Source organism: Eleutherodactylus coqui, chromosome 3 (assembly GCF_035609145.1).
Source record: "Eleutherodactylus coqui strain aEleCoq1 chromosome 3, aEleCoq1.hap1, whole genome shotgun sequence".
NCBI lineage: Eukaryota > Metazoa > Chordata > Amphibia > Anura > Eleutherodactylidae > Eleutherodactylus > Eleutherodactylus coqui.
In genome coordinates this window covers 226,289,732-226,308,840 of record NC_089839.1, presented here as the reverse complement: position 1 = coordinate 226,308,840, position 19,109 = coordinate 226,289,732, and the positions used below count along the sequence as shown (strand labels likewise).

Sequence of the window (19,109 nt, the reverse complement as noted above, 5' to 3'; positions counted from 1 at the left end):
AAGATGGCCTTGTCGTATTTGATATGTGAATCTTGTCGATCTGCGCTAGCCCCTTCCTCTTCGAGCAGATCTTCTCTTACAGAGACCTCTCTTCCACCCAATTTTGGCCACCCTTTATTTAATAGCGTGGCAATTGAAACTGCAGTCCTGAGAGCCCATGGTTTTGACAAACCTGTCATTCAAACTTTGATGAAGGCTAGGTCTTCTTATCGTTTCCTGTGATGCGAACAAAGAGACTTCCATCTTATGCGTTTTCGCTATCTAGCTCTTATGCCTTTCCTACAAGAAGGCTTGGATATGGGACTGGGCCTTAGCTCCCTGAAGGAGCAGGTATGGGCGTTCTGCATTCTTTTTTAACGCCCTCTGGCTTTAAGGTCAGCCGTCTGTACCTTTTCTACAAGGAGTCACTCAAGCCACTCCTCCATACTGTTCTCCTGTCCTTCCTTAAGAACTTAATCTGGTACTGTATGAACTGCTGGTTCACCCTTTTGAGCCGTTGCGCAACATCCCGCCTCATGTTTTGTTCTGTAAAGTAACCTTTTAAGTAGCGATCACTTCCATCCGCAGAGTTTCTGAGCTCGCAGCCTTGCCGGCCAAACCTCCATTTACTGTCTTCCATCAGGACAAGGTGCTCCTACGTTCCTTGGCCACTTTCTTACCTAAGGTGGTGCCGGCATTCTACAACAATGGGGCCATCATTTTGCCTTCCTTCTGTCACTCCGCTATGCATCTGAGGAAATTTGTTCTGCACAAATTGGACTTGATTCCAGAAGGCCGAGACGTGGCCTAGCAGCTTCCAAATGCGTTATCTCATGTTGGATCAGTTCTGCAGCAGTGGAGGCCTATTGTGCCAAAGGCAGGGAGCCTCCCTTCTGTGTTACTACACACTCTATTCAGGCAGTGGGTGCCTCTTGGGCAGTACTCAACAGCGTCCCCACTACTCAAGTGTGTAAGGCTGTTACATGGGCTTGCACATCTTATCTATATTCTATCGAATGCACACTTTCTGCTGGCGACTCTCTCGGTTGAGGAGTTTTGCAGATGGCCGTAAACTAACCACATGTATTACAATTTGCTTTTCCCACCCTTCAGGGACTGTCCTGGAATGTCCCTTGGTCCTAGGCCGTGTCCCACAATGCAACAGACGAGAAAATCTGATGTTTGTTCTTATCGTAAAATCTTTCTAGTCTTGTTCATTGGGGTACACAGCACCCAACCAAAGCATTGTCAAATTTTATTCACCTTTTTACTATGTTCTCGGCAACCCTAAAGGCGAGCTCCCTCCATGTTGTTCGGTTTTGCACTGCTTCTTTCAGTTGTGTGATATCCATGCCAGTATCAGCTTTGACGGTATCGGCCATCGTGTCCTTTGGCGGGTGGGTCTTCTTTTGCCACTGATCTGTCCAAGCATTATAGGTTTTTCTAGAGACTCTGCTCGCATTACATGGCCAAATTCCGTGAGTCTGAGCCCGGTTATCTTACCCTCCAGTGATATATCGAGTCTTATACGATTCAGGACTTCTCTGTTTGTTACTCTCGCTGTCCAGGGCATACGCCACAGCTCCAACGCATCAATCCTCCTTCTATCAGCTTTTTTTGCAGTCCAGCTTGCACATCCATGCATGGCTGTAGGAAAAATGATGGTTTGCACTATCCTGAGTTTAGTTGCTATGCCGATATCCCTACTTTTTCAGATTTTTGCCCCAATGCTATCCTACATTTTATCTCTGGTATAGATTCTCCAAGCAAGGAAGATGAAGTCGCATTCTATGACCTCATTGTCGATTTTGATTTGAATTTGTCCATTTTTTGCAGTTGTCATAATTTTAGTCTTCTTTAAATTCAGGTAGAGGCCCATTTTTTCACTTTCAGTTTTAATCTTACATATCAGCTGCTTCAGACTGGCTTCTGGATTGTTGATGTCTCTTCCACCTATTTTCACCCCGATTTCCAATTCATCTAGGTCCATTTTCCACATGATCACTTCCGCATATAGGTTAAACAAGAAGGAGAGGATGCAGCCCTGTTGGACGCCTTTGCCGATCCCAAACCAATCTGTGTCCCCATACTGTGTTCTCACAGTAGCTTCTTGATTGGTATAAAGTGATTTTATCAGCTTGACTAGATGTGCCGATAGGCTCATCTCTTGTAGAGCATGCCATAGCTTGTCATAGTCAATGCAAGAAGTCATCCATATACACTCAGGGAGGGTTAGGGAAAGACCTGGCGACCTACCCTGTAAAAACTTCGCCTTGGAAACCCTATGAAAGAGCTCTCAGGATCTGTAGCATCAGCCTATTATTTGTAACCCAGCTTTCCCAGGAATAGAAATAGTTAAGCAATATTAAATCTCCCCAAAGGAGCATCAGGAGCCCCGCAGTCGGGCTGGACACTCGCCTGTATTACAAACATCACAGGAATGCACTCGTGTGTCACTGGCCTAAGAGAGGCTTGTGAGATTTCCTGGAGGTCAGCAACTAAAGCCATGCGGTTTGTCACCCAGCTTTCCCAGAATCAGATAGGATTAGGAAATTATTGGAATATGAACGACTCAAGGAACTTTTTATTCACCCCTGGGGGGTCTACCTTTATCCGCTGGCCATCAAAGAGGTTCACTTAATATAAATCCCTATAAGTTTTACCGCTGCCCGTCTCCGTGTTACACAAGATGTTGTATTTATGCGGATATTAATAGACACTGGACACCATCTGCTCTCTATGACCGCGGCGTCTTACTGTCCGGGAAGTTGGAAGATAAATACTTTAGATCTAAAATAGACTCGGGAGCTTTGATGTCCTAATCCCTCTTGTTCTGCTCAGCTTTGAAAGCGGCCGAGTCTCTAAAGTCAAATTATCATGTCAGTTAGTCGAATGGAGAAGATTTAGCAGAATTGACACAATGGAGAAAATTGAGGCATTACCCATAGCAACCCAATCAGATTCCAGCTCGTTGGGAAATGACAGTAGTGACTTGATTCGCTGCTATAGTAACCAATTGGAGCTCAGATTTCAGTATATAGCTTGCAGTGAAAAATGCAACATGGCCACCAACTGGTTGCTATTGGCAACAAGGCCCCCTGTTTTTTGGAGCAGGTTTAATACGTTGGTTGGTTTGTTTGTGACGTTATTGTTTCATTTAATTAGTTTATTGCTGTGGATTTTGGGGCCTGAAAGGGAACTTCAGTCCCTCCATTGCTTAAGGAGTTACTACCTTCATGCTGGAGCTCCTCCTTAAAGGTTGGAAAGTTGTTTTGTCCCCGACAGTCGGTGCCCCAACTAGTCAGACCCCACAGCTGTCCTATTCTTTTGCAGGATTACCTTGTATAACAACTAGTCAAGTGGGCAGGACGTAAGTAAATTTGAATACAAAAAGGTGTTCCTAGGCAAATTGGAGCAGGGCTTAAAGGTGTCGCTCTGGTGGAGATGCAAATGTTGAGAATTATGCCAAACCTATTTAACCCCTTCAGGATCAGAGATGGAACACTTTTTTAAAATTTTCATTTTTTTCAGCCCCGCCTTCCAAGAGCCATAACTTTTTAATTTCTCCATTGACATAGCCATATGATGACTTGTTTTTTTGGGAGATCAGTTGTATTTTTAATGGTATTATTTAAGGGGGATATCCAAGTTAAGGACACCGTCCGCTCCAGTTTCCGCTGTGACATCACTTTAGATGCTGAGCACGTTTATAAACAAGCAGCAGTGGCAGTCAATGACAGCGCTCAGTCATCATGGCTGAGTGCTGTCATTGGCTGCTACAGCAGGCTTACTGGACGTCACCGCTGCCTGTAAATGGACAGCGGAAGCCAGAGCTGGTAGCTGAGGACGAACAGGGGAGTAGGGAATGGTGAGTAGCTGCAGCTTTTTTTTATTTTACGGCATGGGAGATTCTCCTCCCACTGACTATTTTAGATGCTGACCACGGCACGTAAACAGTTAACTGTCATTACTGGCCGCTGTCAGCTAGCTGAAATAGCTAGTAGCCTGCCGGGTATGGAGCGGATTTGGCTCCTGAGCCCACGCCATACACATTTCAGGACCGCAGAACATTTATAGTTGTTTGGCGGTCCTAAACTATTTATTTACTACTGGACCATTACAAGTGAGCTAATGTTAAGAGAAAAGTCCACTAAAAGATTAACTGGGAACAAGTAGCCTTCTTGCTGATGGTTTCCATATTACACCCGAAAAGGTCCAGAAGAAATATGACACGGATATGAGATTTTATGAACTAATGTCACGCTTGCCAACAGGATTGATTTTAGTGACACAATCCCTCAAACTACCCCACAAAGGGGCAGGATTTATATAAACTCCACCCAAAATTGTATGTTTTAGGCCTATCTGGGGTGTGGCCTCGATGTTCTGAATATGGCGTTTCAAATATGTTAGTAAGAATGCAGTGTTAATGGGAGGCTAGGAGTGTATCGCATGTACGGGGGCGTACGGCGCCATACAGTTTTGTTTATTTCACAGTAAATTGTGGTCACATGGACAGCGTTCTCTCAGGAGCTGCAGATGTTCAGGAAATGAGGGTCAAAATGATGTTACTGTTGGTCTCTGTCATGTCGTTGGAATGTGTTTGTCTGCGATCAGTAGCAGATTCGCCCCATGCGCTGTGCAACTGAGAATAAACGTAAAAAACAAAGGATGGGAATTGACCGTTATCTGTTACAGCCACATCTGGGAAAGCAACCAATAAACTTATAAGTGGCGCAGGTTCAGAAGCTGAGCCGCCCCCATCTGCAGCGGGAGCCGGCTGTGACTGGCAGTTGGCATCTGCTGCAACATTGGGGATCGGTGAGCACACTGATCCTCACTGGTGACCCCTTACATGCCGTGATCAGTGTTGATCATGGCATGTAGGGATGCACAGAGGTAGGGTGCTCCCTTTATGAGGTAATTGGCCCTCCGTTATTTAATTGCAAGTACTGCACTACATGATCAAAGTGATCATAGGTTTGCAGGTTCAAGTCCTCTACAGAGATTAAAAAAAATGTCAAAACAAAATAAAAATAGTAAAAGTAAAATACATGTAAAAAAAATGTAGAAAGAAGAAACTTCTTTGCGCACTTTCTCGTTTTTGTTTGTTAAAAAAATAAACTAAATAAACCTCATGTTTGGTATCATTGCATCCATAGTGACCTGTGCAATAAAATGAACATACTTCTTATCCCAGATAGCAAGCGCTATTGAAAAAAAAATAGAGCCAAAATGCTTTTTTTTAATTTTTTTAAACTCATTTTGCCTCCCAAAAATGCAATAAAAGTCATTAAAAAAGCCACATGTACCCAGAAAATAGTACCAATAAAAACTGCAACTCTTCTTGCAAAAAACAAGCCCCCATAGACCTCTGAAACTGGTTATGAGAATTTGAATGTAGCAATGCAAGAAAATGGGTTTTCATTGTGCAAGAGTGGTGGGTGGGGTGGGGGGAATATATATATATATATATATATATATATATATATATATATATATATATATATATATATATATATATATATATAATATATAAATTTTGGACTGATCTGCAGGAAAAAATATATCATGTCATTTATGCTAAAAAAAAACTAACAACAAAATGGCAAAATTGATGTGTCTTTCTCCCTGCCTTTCAAAAAAATTAATACAAGTTTATAGAATACATTATATGTACCCAATAGTAGAAATAAAAACAACAGCTCACCATGAAAACTCAAGCCCTTGTATAGCCATGTTGATGGAAAAATAAACAGTTATAGACCTTACATCACTAAGGGGTTAAAAATGTGGGACCTAATGTAAAGCGTCAAAAAGTTGCGATTTTGGCATTTTTTGTGTTAAATTTGGGACACTTATATGCCAGAAATCTTCGTACAACAAAGCGAAGACTTCATCACGTACGATAATGGGACACTTATTATTTTTATGCTTGGATCTTCTTTCTCTTGACCCTCTAAACTGACGGTTTGGTGACTCGTGATTTCTCTTCTTCTTTTAGGAATAAAGTTCTTAATTTATCAAAGGGAATTGATGATCTCGGTGTAGTGAAGTGGGACCTGGCGCTGTGTCTCCTGCTCACTTGGGTCATCTGTTTTTTCTGTATATGGAAAGGGGTCCGTTCCACGGGGAAGGTAAGCATGAACGCTGCGCCAGTCTAATAATATTGGCTTTCAATGACTATTAAAGGGGTTGTCCTGTGGCAGCAAGTGGGGTTATACACTTCTGTATGGCCATATTAATGCACTTTGTAATATACATCATGCATTAAATATGAGCCATACAGAAGTTATACACTTACCTCCTCCGGTGCTGGCGTCCTCGTCTCCATGGCGCCAACTAACGCTGTCTTCTCCTTCCATTAGATGCGCTTGCGCTGTCTGGTCTTCTGTTCTGTTTAATGGGGCCGCTCTGGTGTGCTCGCGCTGCACATGTCTTCTGCGCATGCGCAGACCAGCTCTCCGGCGCGAGCACGCCGGAGCGGCCCCATTGAACAAAGCAGAAGACCACACAGCGCAAGCAAGTCTAATGGAAGGAGAAGACAGCGTTAGTCAGCGCCATGGAGACGAGGACGCCAGCACCGGAGCAGGTAAGTGTATAACTTCTGTATGGCTCATATTTAATGCACGATGTACATTACAAAGTGTATTAATATGGCCATACAGAAGTGTACAACCCCACTTTAATGTAAGAAAACGAATCGCGTAGCTGTTTACACTGAATTGCCCCTTTATTAGAGCCCCTGCACTGTCACGATTGACCCCCGAATTGCAGCCTAAAATCACGTGACAAGCTTTCAATGGATCACTATCAGTGTGAACCCACATTAATCACCCACAATCTGCGTGACTTCCAACAAAGCCTGGTCATCAGTGCTAGACTAGCCGGGGCCTCACTGCCAGCTGCGTGGGGTTTTCTTTTGTGACGGCATGGAGAGTATACAGAGAATGACATGATCAAGGAAAACCATCCAGAGAAAGGGGATCTTGTGGACGGAAACAATCCCCGAAAGGGGTCAGAGGAGGATGTCATGAATCGTTCTGACCAACAGACGCCGCACAGTTAGATAAATACAATGCTGGTGCTCCAAATAATGTGTCCGAATGCACAACTTGCCGTTCTATAGCACGGATGGACTATAACAGAAGACGACCAGTTCCAGCGCCATTGTGTTTAAGAGAAATAGAAAGGCGAGACTCCAGCGGGCAAAAGAGCATAAAACTTGTCAGTGAGCAGCGAAAAAACATCACCTGGTCAGATGGATCCAGATTTCTGTTGCACCGTGCTGATGGGAGGTCAGAATTTGGCCTACGTGGCATGAATTGATGACCCCTTCCTGTCAGCTGGTCAGAACATGTCAGCACCTCAATCTAATGTGCAGAATCTACAGGAAGCTTTCTGTCCTCAGGGGCCGATATTCCTGTAGAACCATTTCATCACCCAGTGGAATCTACACAACGACAAATTGCTGCGGTTCTGAAGACCAAAGGAGTCCAACGCGCTACTAGATGGGGGTCTAATAAAGGGGCCGTTTAGTATGTACAGAGGAGCGACACCACTGAAAATAAGGCTAAAGCTCTGCAGCAACCTTGTGTGTCTGGCTGCCGTTCTCCTAAAGGGTGGCAGTTTTCTAATTAAGGTTGTGGCTTAAATTTGATGATCTGTTCCAGATAAAATACTTGAGGCTAGGTCGGCACATCGCATGTAAATGAATGTGGCTGCATTACAACTCGCAAATTGCTGCCACTGTATACCACAGTTGCAAGAAATCCAGCAGGTTTCCATCAGTAAGATAACCACTGTCCATCAGCAGAATGGCAGCCAGACTCTAGTCAAGTTCCTCTATTTCTCTTGATCTAATAAATGTGCCCTCATACCTCTTGGTTGGGACTTGGCTCAGGAGGAACATGCGGCGTTGTGTCTGCGCCCCTCACCATGTTGTGTTCTTCTTCCAGGTGGTGTATTTCACAGCCACGTTTCCGTTTCTTATGCTGCTTGTGTTACTGATCCGCGGGGTCACCCTTCCCGGAGCTGCAGAAGGGATTAAATTCTATCTTTACCCAGACATTGACCGCTTGGCAGACCCGCAGGTGAGTGCGCCATTTATCTCTCTGCCTAATGTTTATCTTTGGACTGGCAACTATTTTCTATGAGGAACTGCTCACAAGTGGTTTCAAAGTTGCTTCTTGGCAGCCATCACCAGTGCCGATGGCTTGTGCCGGGTTATTACAAATGTTCTTCCTGATGTGAAACCCATATAACTCGCATTTAATGACATCAGTGGTATTTAATGTGAACCCCCTTCGTCACTCAAGACACATGGAGCCTGTAGTTAAGTTCCTGCCATACATGTTGTAGCGGATCATGACTAACGGATGCAATGGCTTCTGGGATGCCACAGATCATGGTTGGTGTTAAGGGTGGCATGTAGACTATAATCACAAGGCCAATTCATCTATTTGGTAGTCTCCGCTCACTTCTGACTTCATTGTGATAATATGATGGGGCCATCCTGTTGGAAGATGAAACCTGGGATTTCCTGTTCCAGCTGCAGCAGAAGCCATATCTGTAGGACGTCCAAGTACGAAATCCTGGAATTGTTTGCTTGTGGAGAAAAGTCTTTACACTTTCCTACAGGTTGCAGCTCAAAAACACATTCCCCTTGGGGCAGTCACGTATACGCTCCACGTAGACGGGTGGGTTTTACCTTTCTCACAGTCTGACCTTATGGTTTGGTAATGGTTTCCCCCGAAAGGTGGAAGGCGGCGTCATCACTAAGGACTCCTTGAAACCATCACTTTCCATTAGTTTGCATGCTGTAGCAGAAAGAACGTCGCCGCGCTTTGTTGTCCAGTTTCAGGGCCAGTAACAATTGCCACCGGTAGGGATAACATCACAAACGTTTGCGCAGAATCTTCCACACAGTCGGCGGCGGGACGTCCAATTCTCTACTCGCGCCAATGGTAGATTTCTGTGAAGCTTGCATGGGCGCTCCATTGCTTCCACATTTACTGCTGGACGGATTGGATGATTTTCACTTACAGATGCAATCTTTTTCTTTAAAGCTGGAGTACCGCTTACAAATTGCGCACCCGCTGGGCGGAGCTTCTCCACACTTTGTTCAAAAATGGCGTTGCACACTAATAACAGACTGCCAGACATGCAAGTCAAGGACAAAAAACGCTCTCCTGTCTTTGCTGGCAGCTGTTTTGTCTCATATCCTCCTAGCGATGACTAAGGCAGATTAACAGAGGTTAATGCCCCGATTGGTATCCTCTCCCGCTGCCCGAAAATGGCGGAATTACATTTTTTCCCCATTTCACCCCACTTTTAAAATAGTTTAAATATTTTTCAGTACATTATATGGTACATTAAATAGAACCAATGAAAAATACAACTCTTCCCGCCAAAAATAAGTCCTCAGATGGCTACGTCAATGGAAAATTTATGATTTTCTGGAAAGTGGGAGGAAAAAACAGAAAAACAAGGGCAGTGTTATTAAGTGGTTAATTCTGGTAGCTGAGTGCTATCATAGGGACTCCGGACTTTGTAGCACGCAGTTAAAATCCAGATTTCATCTTTCGATCGCAGGTAAGAAAGTAAGCACCCATTTACACTATGGTAATGTACAGGTGCCAGGGCATAGGGCCAGGAAGTGTTTTCATGGGGAGGCTGTAACTTTAACAGTTCTTACCTGATTACTTGCATCTTATCCCACGTTTTGTCTCCAATCACCCCAAGGTCTGGATCGATGCTGGTACCCAAATTTTCTTTTCCTATGCCATCTGTCTGGGAGCTATGACGTCCCTGGGGAGCTACAACAAATACAAGTACAACTGCTATAGGCAAGTTTAGCGTTCGGAGGGGGTGGGTGGTGTGCGGGTTTCGCTGTTGGTCATTAACACTGCTCCGTGACATGTGTGTGACATAGGGACTGTTTGCTGCTGGGATGCCTCAACAGCGGTACCAGTTTTGTGTCTGGCTTCGCAATTTTTTCCGTCCTGGGCTTCATGGCACAAGAGCAAGGGGTGGACATTGCAGATGTGGCAGAGTCAGGTACTGTATGACCACAATACGGTGAGGGCTGTCGCTGACTGCTGGAGAGAGTTGAGTGACAGAACCCTTAACGAGCTTTGATTCCCGCAGCTAACGGGAACCTGTCTGAATGATCCCCAAATGTAGAAGCACGCCCATTTGTTTCCTGCACCATTATTTAGCAATGTCATGACATGAAGGTTATTACAGCTGTTGCTATTATTTGGGGTAATGATGAACATTTCTGTCCGCTGCATTGATCTGGCACACTTTTATAGATCCTACTGCCATCAGTACAGCGACTACCAGTATGCCGTTTTTGCAGTTCATTAGGGGTGGCGCTGCACAGAGGAAAGAAGCGGCGCCTGAACGTGTGCCAACTCTCCTTCCTCTGTATTCTCATGCCTGCAACTCGTTTTTCATTTTTTTGAGTGACTCTGCCCAGCAGCCAATTTGTGGTCCCCTGACTCAGCAATGGCTGCCGTGGCCTGCAACAAAATCTGCTATGAGGCCCCCATTTGCACCTTCAGTCCCTAAAGCAATTCGACCTGATCTCGGAGTCCGGCCCATCTTTAATGTGTATCGGTTGTACATATGTAGAAATTGTGTTGCATAATTGGCACTCACCTGTCATACTGGGCTCCGTGATACATTTTTTATATTGCAGCATTGATTTTTGTGCCCGGGTCATTTTATGTACTATATCAGATTCTGCCGTGGAAGATGCTACAACTATCGCTGCTTCCAGCATGATTCCCTCCTTACTTCCATTGTACATGATAGTGGTCGCAAAGGTTCATATGATGCTTTCCCCAAACTCTTGACCATTTAAAGGAGCGCAGTCACTAAGATGTGAGTCCCACGAATTTAACGCCTTAGTTAAATGGGTTCCCATGGCAGCCTGAGTCCTGACAAAGGCCTATATGTCTGCCGTGTAACTCCGCCTATTGGACCCCTGTCTCCGTCAGAGTCTAATAGGCTGCTGCTATGGGTTTAGTAGAATGCACTACATAAGTAATGTCGTGTACTAATTACATATTCATGTCCTGTTGAGGGACTATAAAAGAGTGTAAAAAAAATCAACAAAGTCTATTTAACAAAAATCAAGTTTTAAAAAATACACATTTTACCCTTTTTAAATGGATAAAATACCAATTTCTTTAAAAAAAAGCAATGCAGAATAGGTATTACCGTGTTCCCAGCAACCCAAAAAGTCAAAATATCTTATTAACCTCACATGGTGAACGCTGTAAAAATAACTTACTGTCAGAATTGTTCCTTTTTTTCCCTTTGTCTCGCAAGAAACTTAAGCCCTCGTTCACACGGGCGCCAAAGTTGCGCAATTTTCCCGCATTGCTACAATGCTACAAATTGCATGTATGTGAAGCCCATGCTTTCCTATGGGTTCCTTCACATTTACGGTGTTTTGTACCATGTGACATTGCGAGTCAAAAACCTTGCGGGTTTCGCAATATGCATGTGACCGGCAAGGTTTCGTAGCCCATAGTTCCCTATGAGCCTTACTCTCTGTTGCATTGCACGAAAACACGATTTTCGTGCGGTGCGATGCAACTTTGACAGTAGGTAATCCTAATGTCAAAGCCCTAAACTAGGCCCTAGTTGCAGGAAAAATTTTTAAAAAGCACATACATCACCTCTCCGACGCTGTCAAGCTCTGCTGCATCTTCTCCCTGGTTCCCAGCAATGGGTTTCAGCATCTCATATGGCCCGGGATTGGAAAATCCCCACCTCCAGGAAGCGCCGCCTCGGATTGGCTGAGGGCTGCGGCTCAACCAATCAGAGCCAGCGCTTGATGAATCAATCACAGCCAATGAATGGCTGTGATTGGTTCATCGAGCACTGGCACTGAGTGTCACAGAGCTCAGCCAATCGGAGGCAGCGCATCCTGGAGGCAGGGACTTTCCAATCCCTGGCCAGAAGAGATGCTGAAGACCAGAGACAGAGACCGGGAGGAAGATGCAGTGGAGTCGGAGAGGTGATGTATGTTTTTTTTTTTTCTTTCTTTTTTTTATGCAGCTAGGGTTTATTTCCGGGATAGCGGTTATATTTTAAGCCCTTCCCCAAAAATCCTCGCACAGGGTGTTACCAAGTCTCGCAACTTTGTAGCACCACAAAATCACAGTATCGCCGCGAGAAAAAGCAGCGATATCGAACAAACCACCGATGCAATATCGCTGTGATTTTCTCGCGGTGTTATTGTGTCGCCCGTGTAAAGGAGGCCTAATAAAAGCAATTCAAAAGTCACATGTGCCTCAAAATGGTACCAATAAAACCTACAACTCTTTAACAAAAAAACAAGCCCTCACAGAGCTCCGCTGCCGGAAAATAATCATTTTCTGTGTCTTAGAATGCGGTAACGCAGAATCAATTGTTTCTCTATAAACTTGGTATCGCAGAAATCGTGCTGCCGATCAGATAAGAAAGTTATGTTATTTTTACCCAAAACTAATGGCAAAATTTCTAAACGTTTTTTCCACCCCACAAAAAAAAAAGAATAAGGCTGCCTGTCCACGGGCGTATTTTCATTGCATTCCCCGTGGCGATAATCCGGCCGCGGGGAACCCAGTGAAAGCTTTCCCCCTGTCCATGAGCGGAGAATCATAGTGATTCTCCGCTCGCGGACGGCAAATTGCAGCATGCTGCAAATTGCCGCGATTCTTCACGGTCAGCCTATTTGTCAGATAGGCTGACAGTAGAGATCCGTCTGCCGACTCCTGCTCCCCGGCGGCTCCTGCGGCAGAGATCTGCCGCGGGATACCGCATTGCCCGTGGACAGGCAGCCTAAAAGTTCTACCACATATTATATGTTTCCTGGAGTGCTGCCACAAAAAAACTCGTCCCATAAAAAACAAGCCCTCAAACTGCTGTCCGTGAGTTATGGCTCTTGCAATGCTATATTGAAAATCACTTATGGCCTTATGGCACAAAATAGGGTGGTCGCTAAGGGGTTAACTGCACAAGCTGTCTACATCGCTCATCATTGTAGGTCACAGGGTTATAATGGCGCTGGAAGGGTCTGAGCACTTACCCCTTGCTTGGATTGTACGACCCTGTGACTGCATCCAGTGTGTGTGCCCGGAGCCTGAGCCGCGGCTCCACATCTTGTAATCTACATGTAATGTTGAGTAAGTTTGCCGATACTTTGCTTTACGTATCTTGTATCCATCTTCGGTTACATTGTGTCCTATTGGAGCTGCGTTCACCATCGTGTGCTGGTTTGCCTTTAGTTCTCAGGCGTCATGCTGCCAGTTCAGTGTCTATGAAGAGTACTTTCTACTGGAGCATTGTGGGGGGAAGAGCTGCATTCTAGGCGTTCAGCCGGACCGGATTTGATCTGCATAGATTTCTTTACCTTACAGAATAGCCTTTTCTCCATCGCGCTTGTACAGCATTTCCCCAGCTTTTGGATCAAACGTGGCGCTGACCGCGGAAGCCGCTCCAGGACGTTTTCCTCGAACTGTTTCAGCTGCATCTTTACTGGTGCTTCAGTCGGGCGGTTTTCTGATTTTTAGAAGGGGGGAGGTTGTGAGGAAATGCGACGGAAGAGATGAATCTTCATAGTTATTACCCCAGAGCAGATTGAACCCCACGCTCAGTGCATGCTGAGATTCCTAGTAATTTCTTGTCTCATCACCACCCCAGATAGGTGATCATTCAGTCAGAGCGCCGCGTCCTCCATCTTGCACAGAGCTGGACTGATTGCGTTGTCTCCCACCCCTGCCCCTTTTTCTTCTTTTTCTAGGTCCTGGCTTGGCGTTCATCGCATACCCCAAAGCCGTTTCCATGATGCCTCTGCCCTCCTTCTGGGCAATCCTCTTCTTTATAATGCTTTTATTGCTTGGACTAGATAGTCAGGTAAGTGCCTATTTATAGCTGTTGCCTGTGATGTCTGTATAAGATCAGGTTCTGGTTATCTACAGCTGCCACCACTAGAGGGAGCTCAATACACATGGATCTATACGGCTCCCATTCAACTCAATAGTAAATCTGTATCTACTACATTCCTGAGCTCCCCCTAGTGGTGACTGCGGCCAGCTAGATGTTTGTCATGTAATCGTATGTTCAGATGGATAATCTGCATGAAAACATCTGCTGCATAATCCACGGCTGAGCCTCAGATTTCTGCTGCACATTTACAGATGCTGCTGATACACATTCAGATATCCCAATGTACATTCTACTTCCAGATGTTACGTTGTTGTTTTTTTTTTCTGTGACACAGATTGGATACAGTTTCGAGGAGAGTATCTCATATGATAGGATTAGATACACAGCTCAGCAGACAGTATCACACATGATGGGATTAGATACACAGTTCAGCAGACAGTATTACACATGATGGGATTAGATACACAGCTCAGCAGACAGTATCACACATGATGGGATTAGATACAGCAGCTCCCCAGAAAGTATCACACATGATAGGATTAGATACAGCAGCTCAGCAGACAGTATCACACATGATAGGATTAGATACAGCTGCTCAGCAGACAGTATCACACATGATAGGATTAGATACAGCTGCTCAGCAGACAGTATCACACATAATAGGCTTTCATACAGCAGCCCCCTAGACAGTATCACACATGATAGGATTAGATACAGCAAACAGTATCACACATGATGGGATTAGATACAGCAGACAGTATCACATATGATGGGATTAGATACACTAGCTATGTAACAAAGTGGCCCAGTGATGTCCCAGGTTTGTGTGTCGCTGGCCGTGTACACTTCGCTCTGTGCAGCCGCCACCATATTGGCTCTTGTTACACTCATTGACAGTCGTGTTTTTTGTTTCTCTTTAGTTTGTTGAAGTTGAAGGACAGATCACGTCACTAGTTGATCTTTACCCGTCCTTCCTACGGAAGGGTTACAGGCGAGAGATCTTCATCGCTATCGTGTGTTTCCTCAGCTATCTTCTGGGGTTAACGATGGTCACAGAAGTAAGTACACTGCGCCCCACGCGGGGATGTTCCTAGTCGTCCCCCCACATCTGCTGCTCTTCAGTGCTGGGTTTCAGATCTAAATTGGGGCAACAAGTGTGTAATGTCCCTTTTACACGGGACGACCGTCGTCTGTATGACTGCACAAGTGCTGGCGTCACCTTAAGGTCAATAGCGCTCGCACAGAGGGCTTACACATGCAGAGAATATTGCGGGCTTCTCGCTCAGCGCTTCACCTAAGCAGGGAGCGTTTACACGGAACAAGAAGTCAGTGATAGTTTCTTATGCTGATTGAAAGTCAGCAATAACGAATAGTGAAGAATGTTTTAGCGTTTACATGGGATGATCATCGCTCTGTTTTGTTGGACTCCTTTGGCCTTCAGAACCACAGCAATAGATAGTTGATTAAATCGTTCTGCGGGAATATCGGCCCCTGTGGACAGGAAGCTTCTTGTTGTTGCTGCATATTAGATGGAGGGGCTGACATGTTTTAACCAGCTGACAGGAAGGGGTCATCGATTCATGCTGCTTGTGCCAAATTCTGGCCTCCCATCAGCACGGTGCAATAGGAATCTGGATCCATCTGACTAGGCGGTGGTTTTCCCCTCGCCAGGTTTTGCACTCTTTTTCCTGTTGGAGTCTCACCTTTTTGTTTCTCTTAGACACAACAGATCTGGAACTTGTTGTCTGCTGTTATATCACATCCGTGATAAGGAACGGCGAGTTTTGTGTTCAGACATGTTAGTTGGAGTCCCAGCATTGTATTTGGCTGACTGTGCAGCACCTGTTGGTCAGAATGATTCCTGACATCCTCCTCTGACTCCTTTCTGTGCCGAGTTATTTCCATCCGCAGGATCCCCTTTTGCTGCATGTTTTTCCTCAAACACACTATTCTCAGTATACTCACCACACTGTTACACGAGAAAACCCCACACAGTTGGCAGTGAGGCCATGGCTAGTCTAGCACCGATGACCCAGCCTCGTTGGAAGTCGCTCAGATCGCTGGATTTTCCCATCTAATGTGGATTCACACTGAAACTGATCCACGGAGAACTTGTCACGTGATTTTATGCTGCACTCCGCGGTCACGGGGAGAATTTCCATACAGGGAAGTGCAAACAGTGAAGCTGCCAGGAGCTCTAATAAAGGACCATGCAAGGTAGCAGTATGGCATAGGCTGCTGCTGCCACAGCTAGCAGTCTTCATGCAGCATCATGGTGACAGATCTTGCTGCCCCCCTGATCCTGGGTTTCTAGGTGCAGACGGATCGCTTCTGTCTAGTATTCCTATTTGGCAGGAGGTCTCTGGATGCAGCAGATGATTAATATGATCGCGGATCTGTGAGGTTCTGATCATAATCTATGACTCGGAACAAGATCTCGGCGACGGCAGGAGAGTGGACTGCGCCCGCATTATTTGTGTTGTAGAGAAGCTGTGCGGTGCGAGCCTCGTAATCAGCGTCCAGATGGGCCTCGTGTTTATTTGCTCTCAGTAAACGCCGTGGGCGTTTTTTTCTGAGCCTCCATTTAGCGATGTAGGAAATGAAGCAATCCTAATTTTCCACTCCAGTACCAGACGACGAGCTCCTGTGTTTACTGGCATCTTTCTGTCTCGTTAAAGGAGATTTTTGCACAAGTTGATCAGTGGGACTCTCACCTGACAATTTCCCCCTTTTATATGCTACTTAACCCCTTAATGACGCATCCCTTTCTCTTTCCTTTTTTGGATATTCAGTCCCCACCACTACACACAGACACACACTTTCAAAAAATCCTAACTCTTATTTATCCATCGATGTATTTGTTTGAGGGCTTGTAGTTTTGTGCGGGACGAGTTGTATTTTTCAATGGTGCTATTTAATGTACCATATAATGTACTGAAAAACTTTTAAAAAATTCTAAAAGGAGTGAAATTCCATCATCTTTGCTGGGGTATTGTTTTCACGTTGTACAACCTGCAGCAAAAATGAAATAAGTTTATCCTGTGGGTCCGTACGATCACTACAATACCAAATTTATATAGTTTTTATTTTTACTGTACTTTTAAAAAAATATCTTAAAAAAAAAATTAATTATTTTCTGCCCCCATCTTCTGGCTGCCATAGCTTTCCGTCGATGGCGCTGTGTGAGGGTTCTTTTTCGTGGGATGTCTTGTGGTATCTATTGATGCCATTTTGGAGTTCATACGACTTTTTGAAAATGTACAGAACAGGATCGGCTCCACATAAACCTGACAGCAGAGGGCGTACTCGTACACCCGGAAGTGTCCTGGATTCCTTACCTCATTTTCTGGCATTCCGTCCTGTCCTAATAGTACATATCTCCCCCTCATTCACTCATGACCCCTTTCTGCTAGGAAGAGAGCAATGTTACAAAGATCATTGGCTGCTCCAGTGGAATTGGTCCGGTCATATTAAATATACATAATTTCCTGTCACCACACAAAGCTTTTCCCGGTGATAGCGGCTGATTGTAAATGACTCTTGGGCATAGTGTCTATTCTAACTTCTTCAGGACCACCGAACAACTATTAATGTCCTGCATCCTGAAGTGTGGATGGAGCAGGATTGGGAGCCAAATCCGTTGCTTACCTGGCGGTTATCAACTGTTTCTTTCAGTCGCCAGCAACTTCTGTGATCATGGCAGTTATCTGTTTAGATGCTGCGGTCAAAGCAGACCACATGTCTAAACAGTCCCTCCTTCCCCCACCCCGCAGCACCTCAATCGGAGGGTGCCTATAGGCTATCATGGCTGAAGGCTTTCAGGACATTTCGTCCTATTTCTTTCGTCTTGTCCAATCTATAGATTTTGTCCATTGCTTTCCTCGTCCACTAGGACATTTCATCCAATTTCTTTTGTCCAATCCACATTTCGTCCAATCGCTTTCCTTGTCCAGTAAGACATTTGACATTTTGCCATTGATACTTGATGCCATACTTAAGAAAACAGACGTGTCTATATAGTCTATATGAAATCACTGTCCCAAGGACGACTTCGGACGTCGCCACATCTTGACCTAAGGGCTTATTCAGACGACCATATATTGGCCGGGTTTTCACGCCCGACCGATACACGCGGTCCCTCTCTGCAGGGAGAGGAGGCGGGCCGGGAGCAGTGCACTGAGCTCCCGCCCCTCGCCCATTGTGCACCATGGCTGTGTGTTTAGATGCAATGATTATTGCTCAAACGATCGCTTTTTTTCGTGTAAATGGGCCTTTAGTTGTGGCTCTTGAAAGGCGGGGACAAAGAACGCAAATAGGTGGTTAAGGGTGTGCTGCTTCCCTGGTGACCCCTCTGTTTTCCCTTTTGCAGGGCGGCATGTACGTATTCCAGCTCTTCGACTACTATGCAGCGAGCGGTGTCTGCCTTCTGTGGGTTGCATTCTTTGAATGTATTGCTGTAGCCTGGATTTATGGTAAGTTGGTTGTACCCCGGCCCGCTGTGCTGGTGATGCTGCTATGGGTTACACTGGTTTTCACTTTGCAGGCGCTGATAAATTATATGACAACATTGAGGACATGATCGGGTACCGGCCAGGACCGTGGATGAAATGGAGCTGGTGTGTGATCACTCCTGTGCTCTGTGTGGTGAGTGGAAGGAACATCGGGGGACATCTAGTCATGTTTGTTACCCAGTTCTCAGGTGTACAAAAGTTGTTAAAACTTTGACCTTTTTGGGGTTTTATGCTGAGCCCCGACACTACTTAAAAAAAAAAAGTGTCCATGTCCTGGCTTTAGCGGGTATGGCCATTCGTGCATGCCTGAAACTGGTGTACATTATAGCTGAAACCTATGCCAGGTCTGAGCTGCCGTAGCTTTCAGTCTGGCACATTGAGCTGTTGCTGAACACCTCTTAAAGGGGTTATACCACATTTGCAAGTTATCCCCCCTGTGTCTTACTGTCTTGTCACTTTGGGGGTCGCTTCTTCATGGAGCACTAGTGTGCCTGCGTGACCACTGCTTCATTCTTCTCACTGCAATGGGTGCAGTAACCCCGCAGTTTGGAGGATGGGGGACCCCCTCAAGATCAGTGGAGTCTCAGCACTGTGCCCACCCCCTCCCCTTCCTTAACCCCCTCTGATCAGGAAATTATTGCAATTGTGGTACAACCCCTTTAATATATTTGT

At 45.3% G+C, this 19,109-nt stretch overlaps 1 protein-coding gene across 1 annotated transcript in view; it reads left to right on the top strand.

The window, feature by feature from the left end:
* SLC6A6 (solute carrier family 6 member 6) overlaps positions 1-19,109 on the top strand; it is a 57,836-nt gene that overhangs the window by 36,055 nt on the left and 2,672 nt on the right. Inside the window, exons 5-12 of the mRNA XM_066597015.1 lie at positions 5,984-6,116; positions 7,938-8,072; positions 9,724-9,827; positions 9,914-10,038; positions 13,781-13,893; positions 14,847-14,984; positions 18,296-18,398; positions 18,470-18,570. Of these exons, the coding sequence (XP_066453112.1) occupies positions 5,984-6,116; positions 7,938-8,072; positions 9,724-9,827; positions 9,914-10,038; positions 13,781-13,893; positions 14,847-14,984; positions 18,296-18,398; positions 18,470-18,570 (952 nt within the window). The remainder of the gene's footprint in view (positions 1-5,983; positions 6,117-7,937; positions 8,073-9,723; positions 9,828-9,913; positions 10,039-13,780; positions 13,894-14,846; positions 14,985-18,295; positions 18,399-18,469; positions 18,571-19,109) is intronic.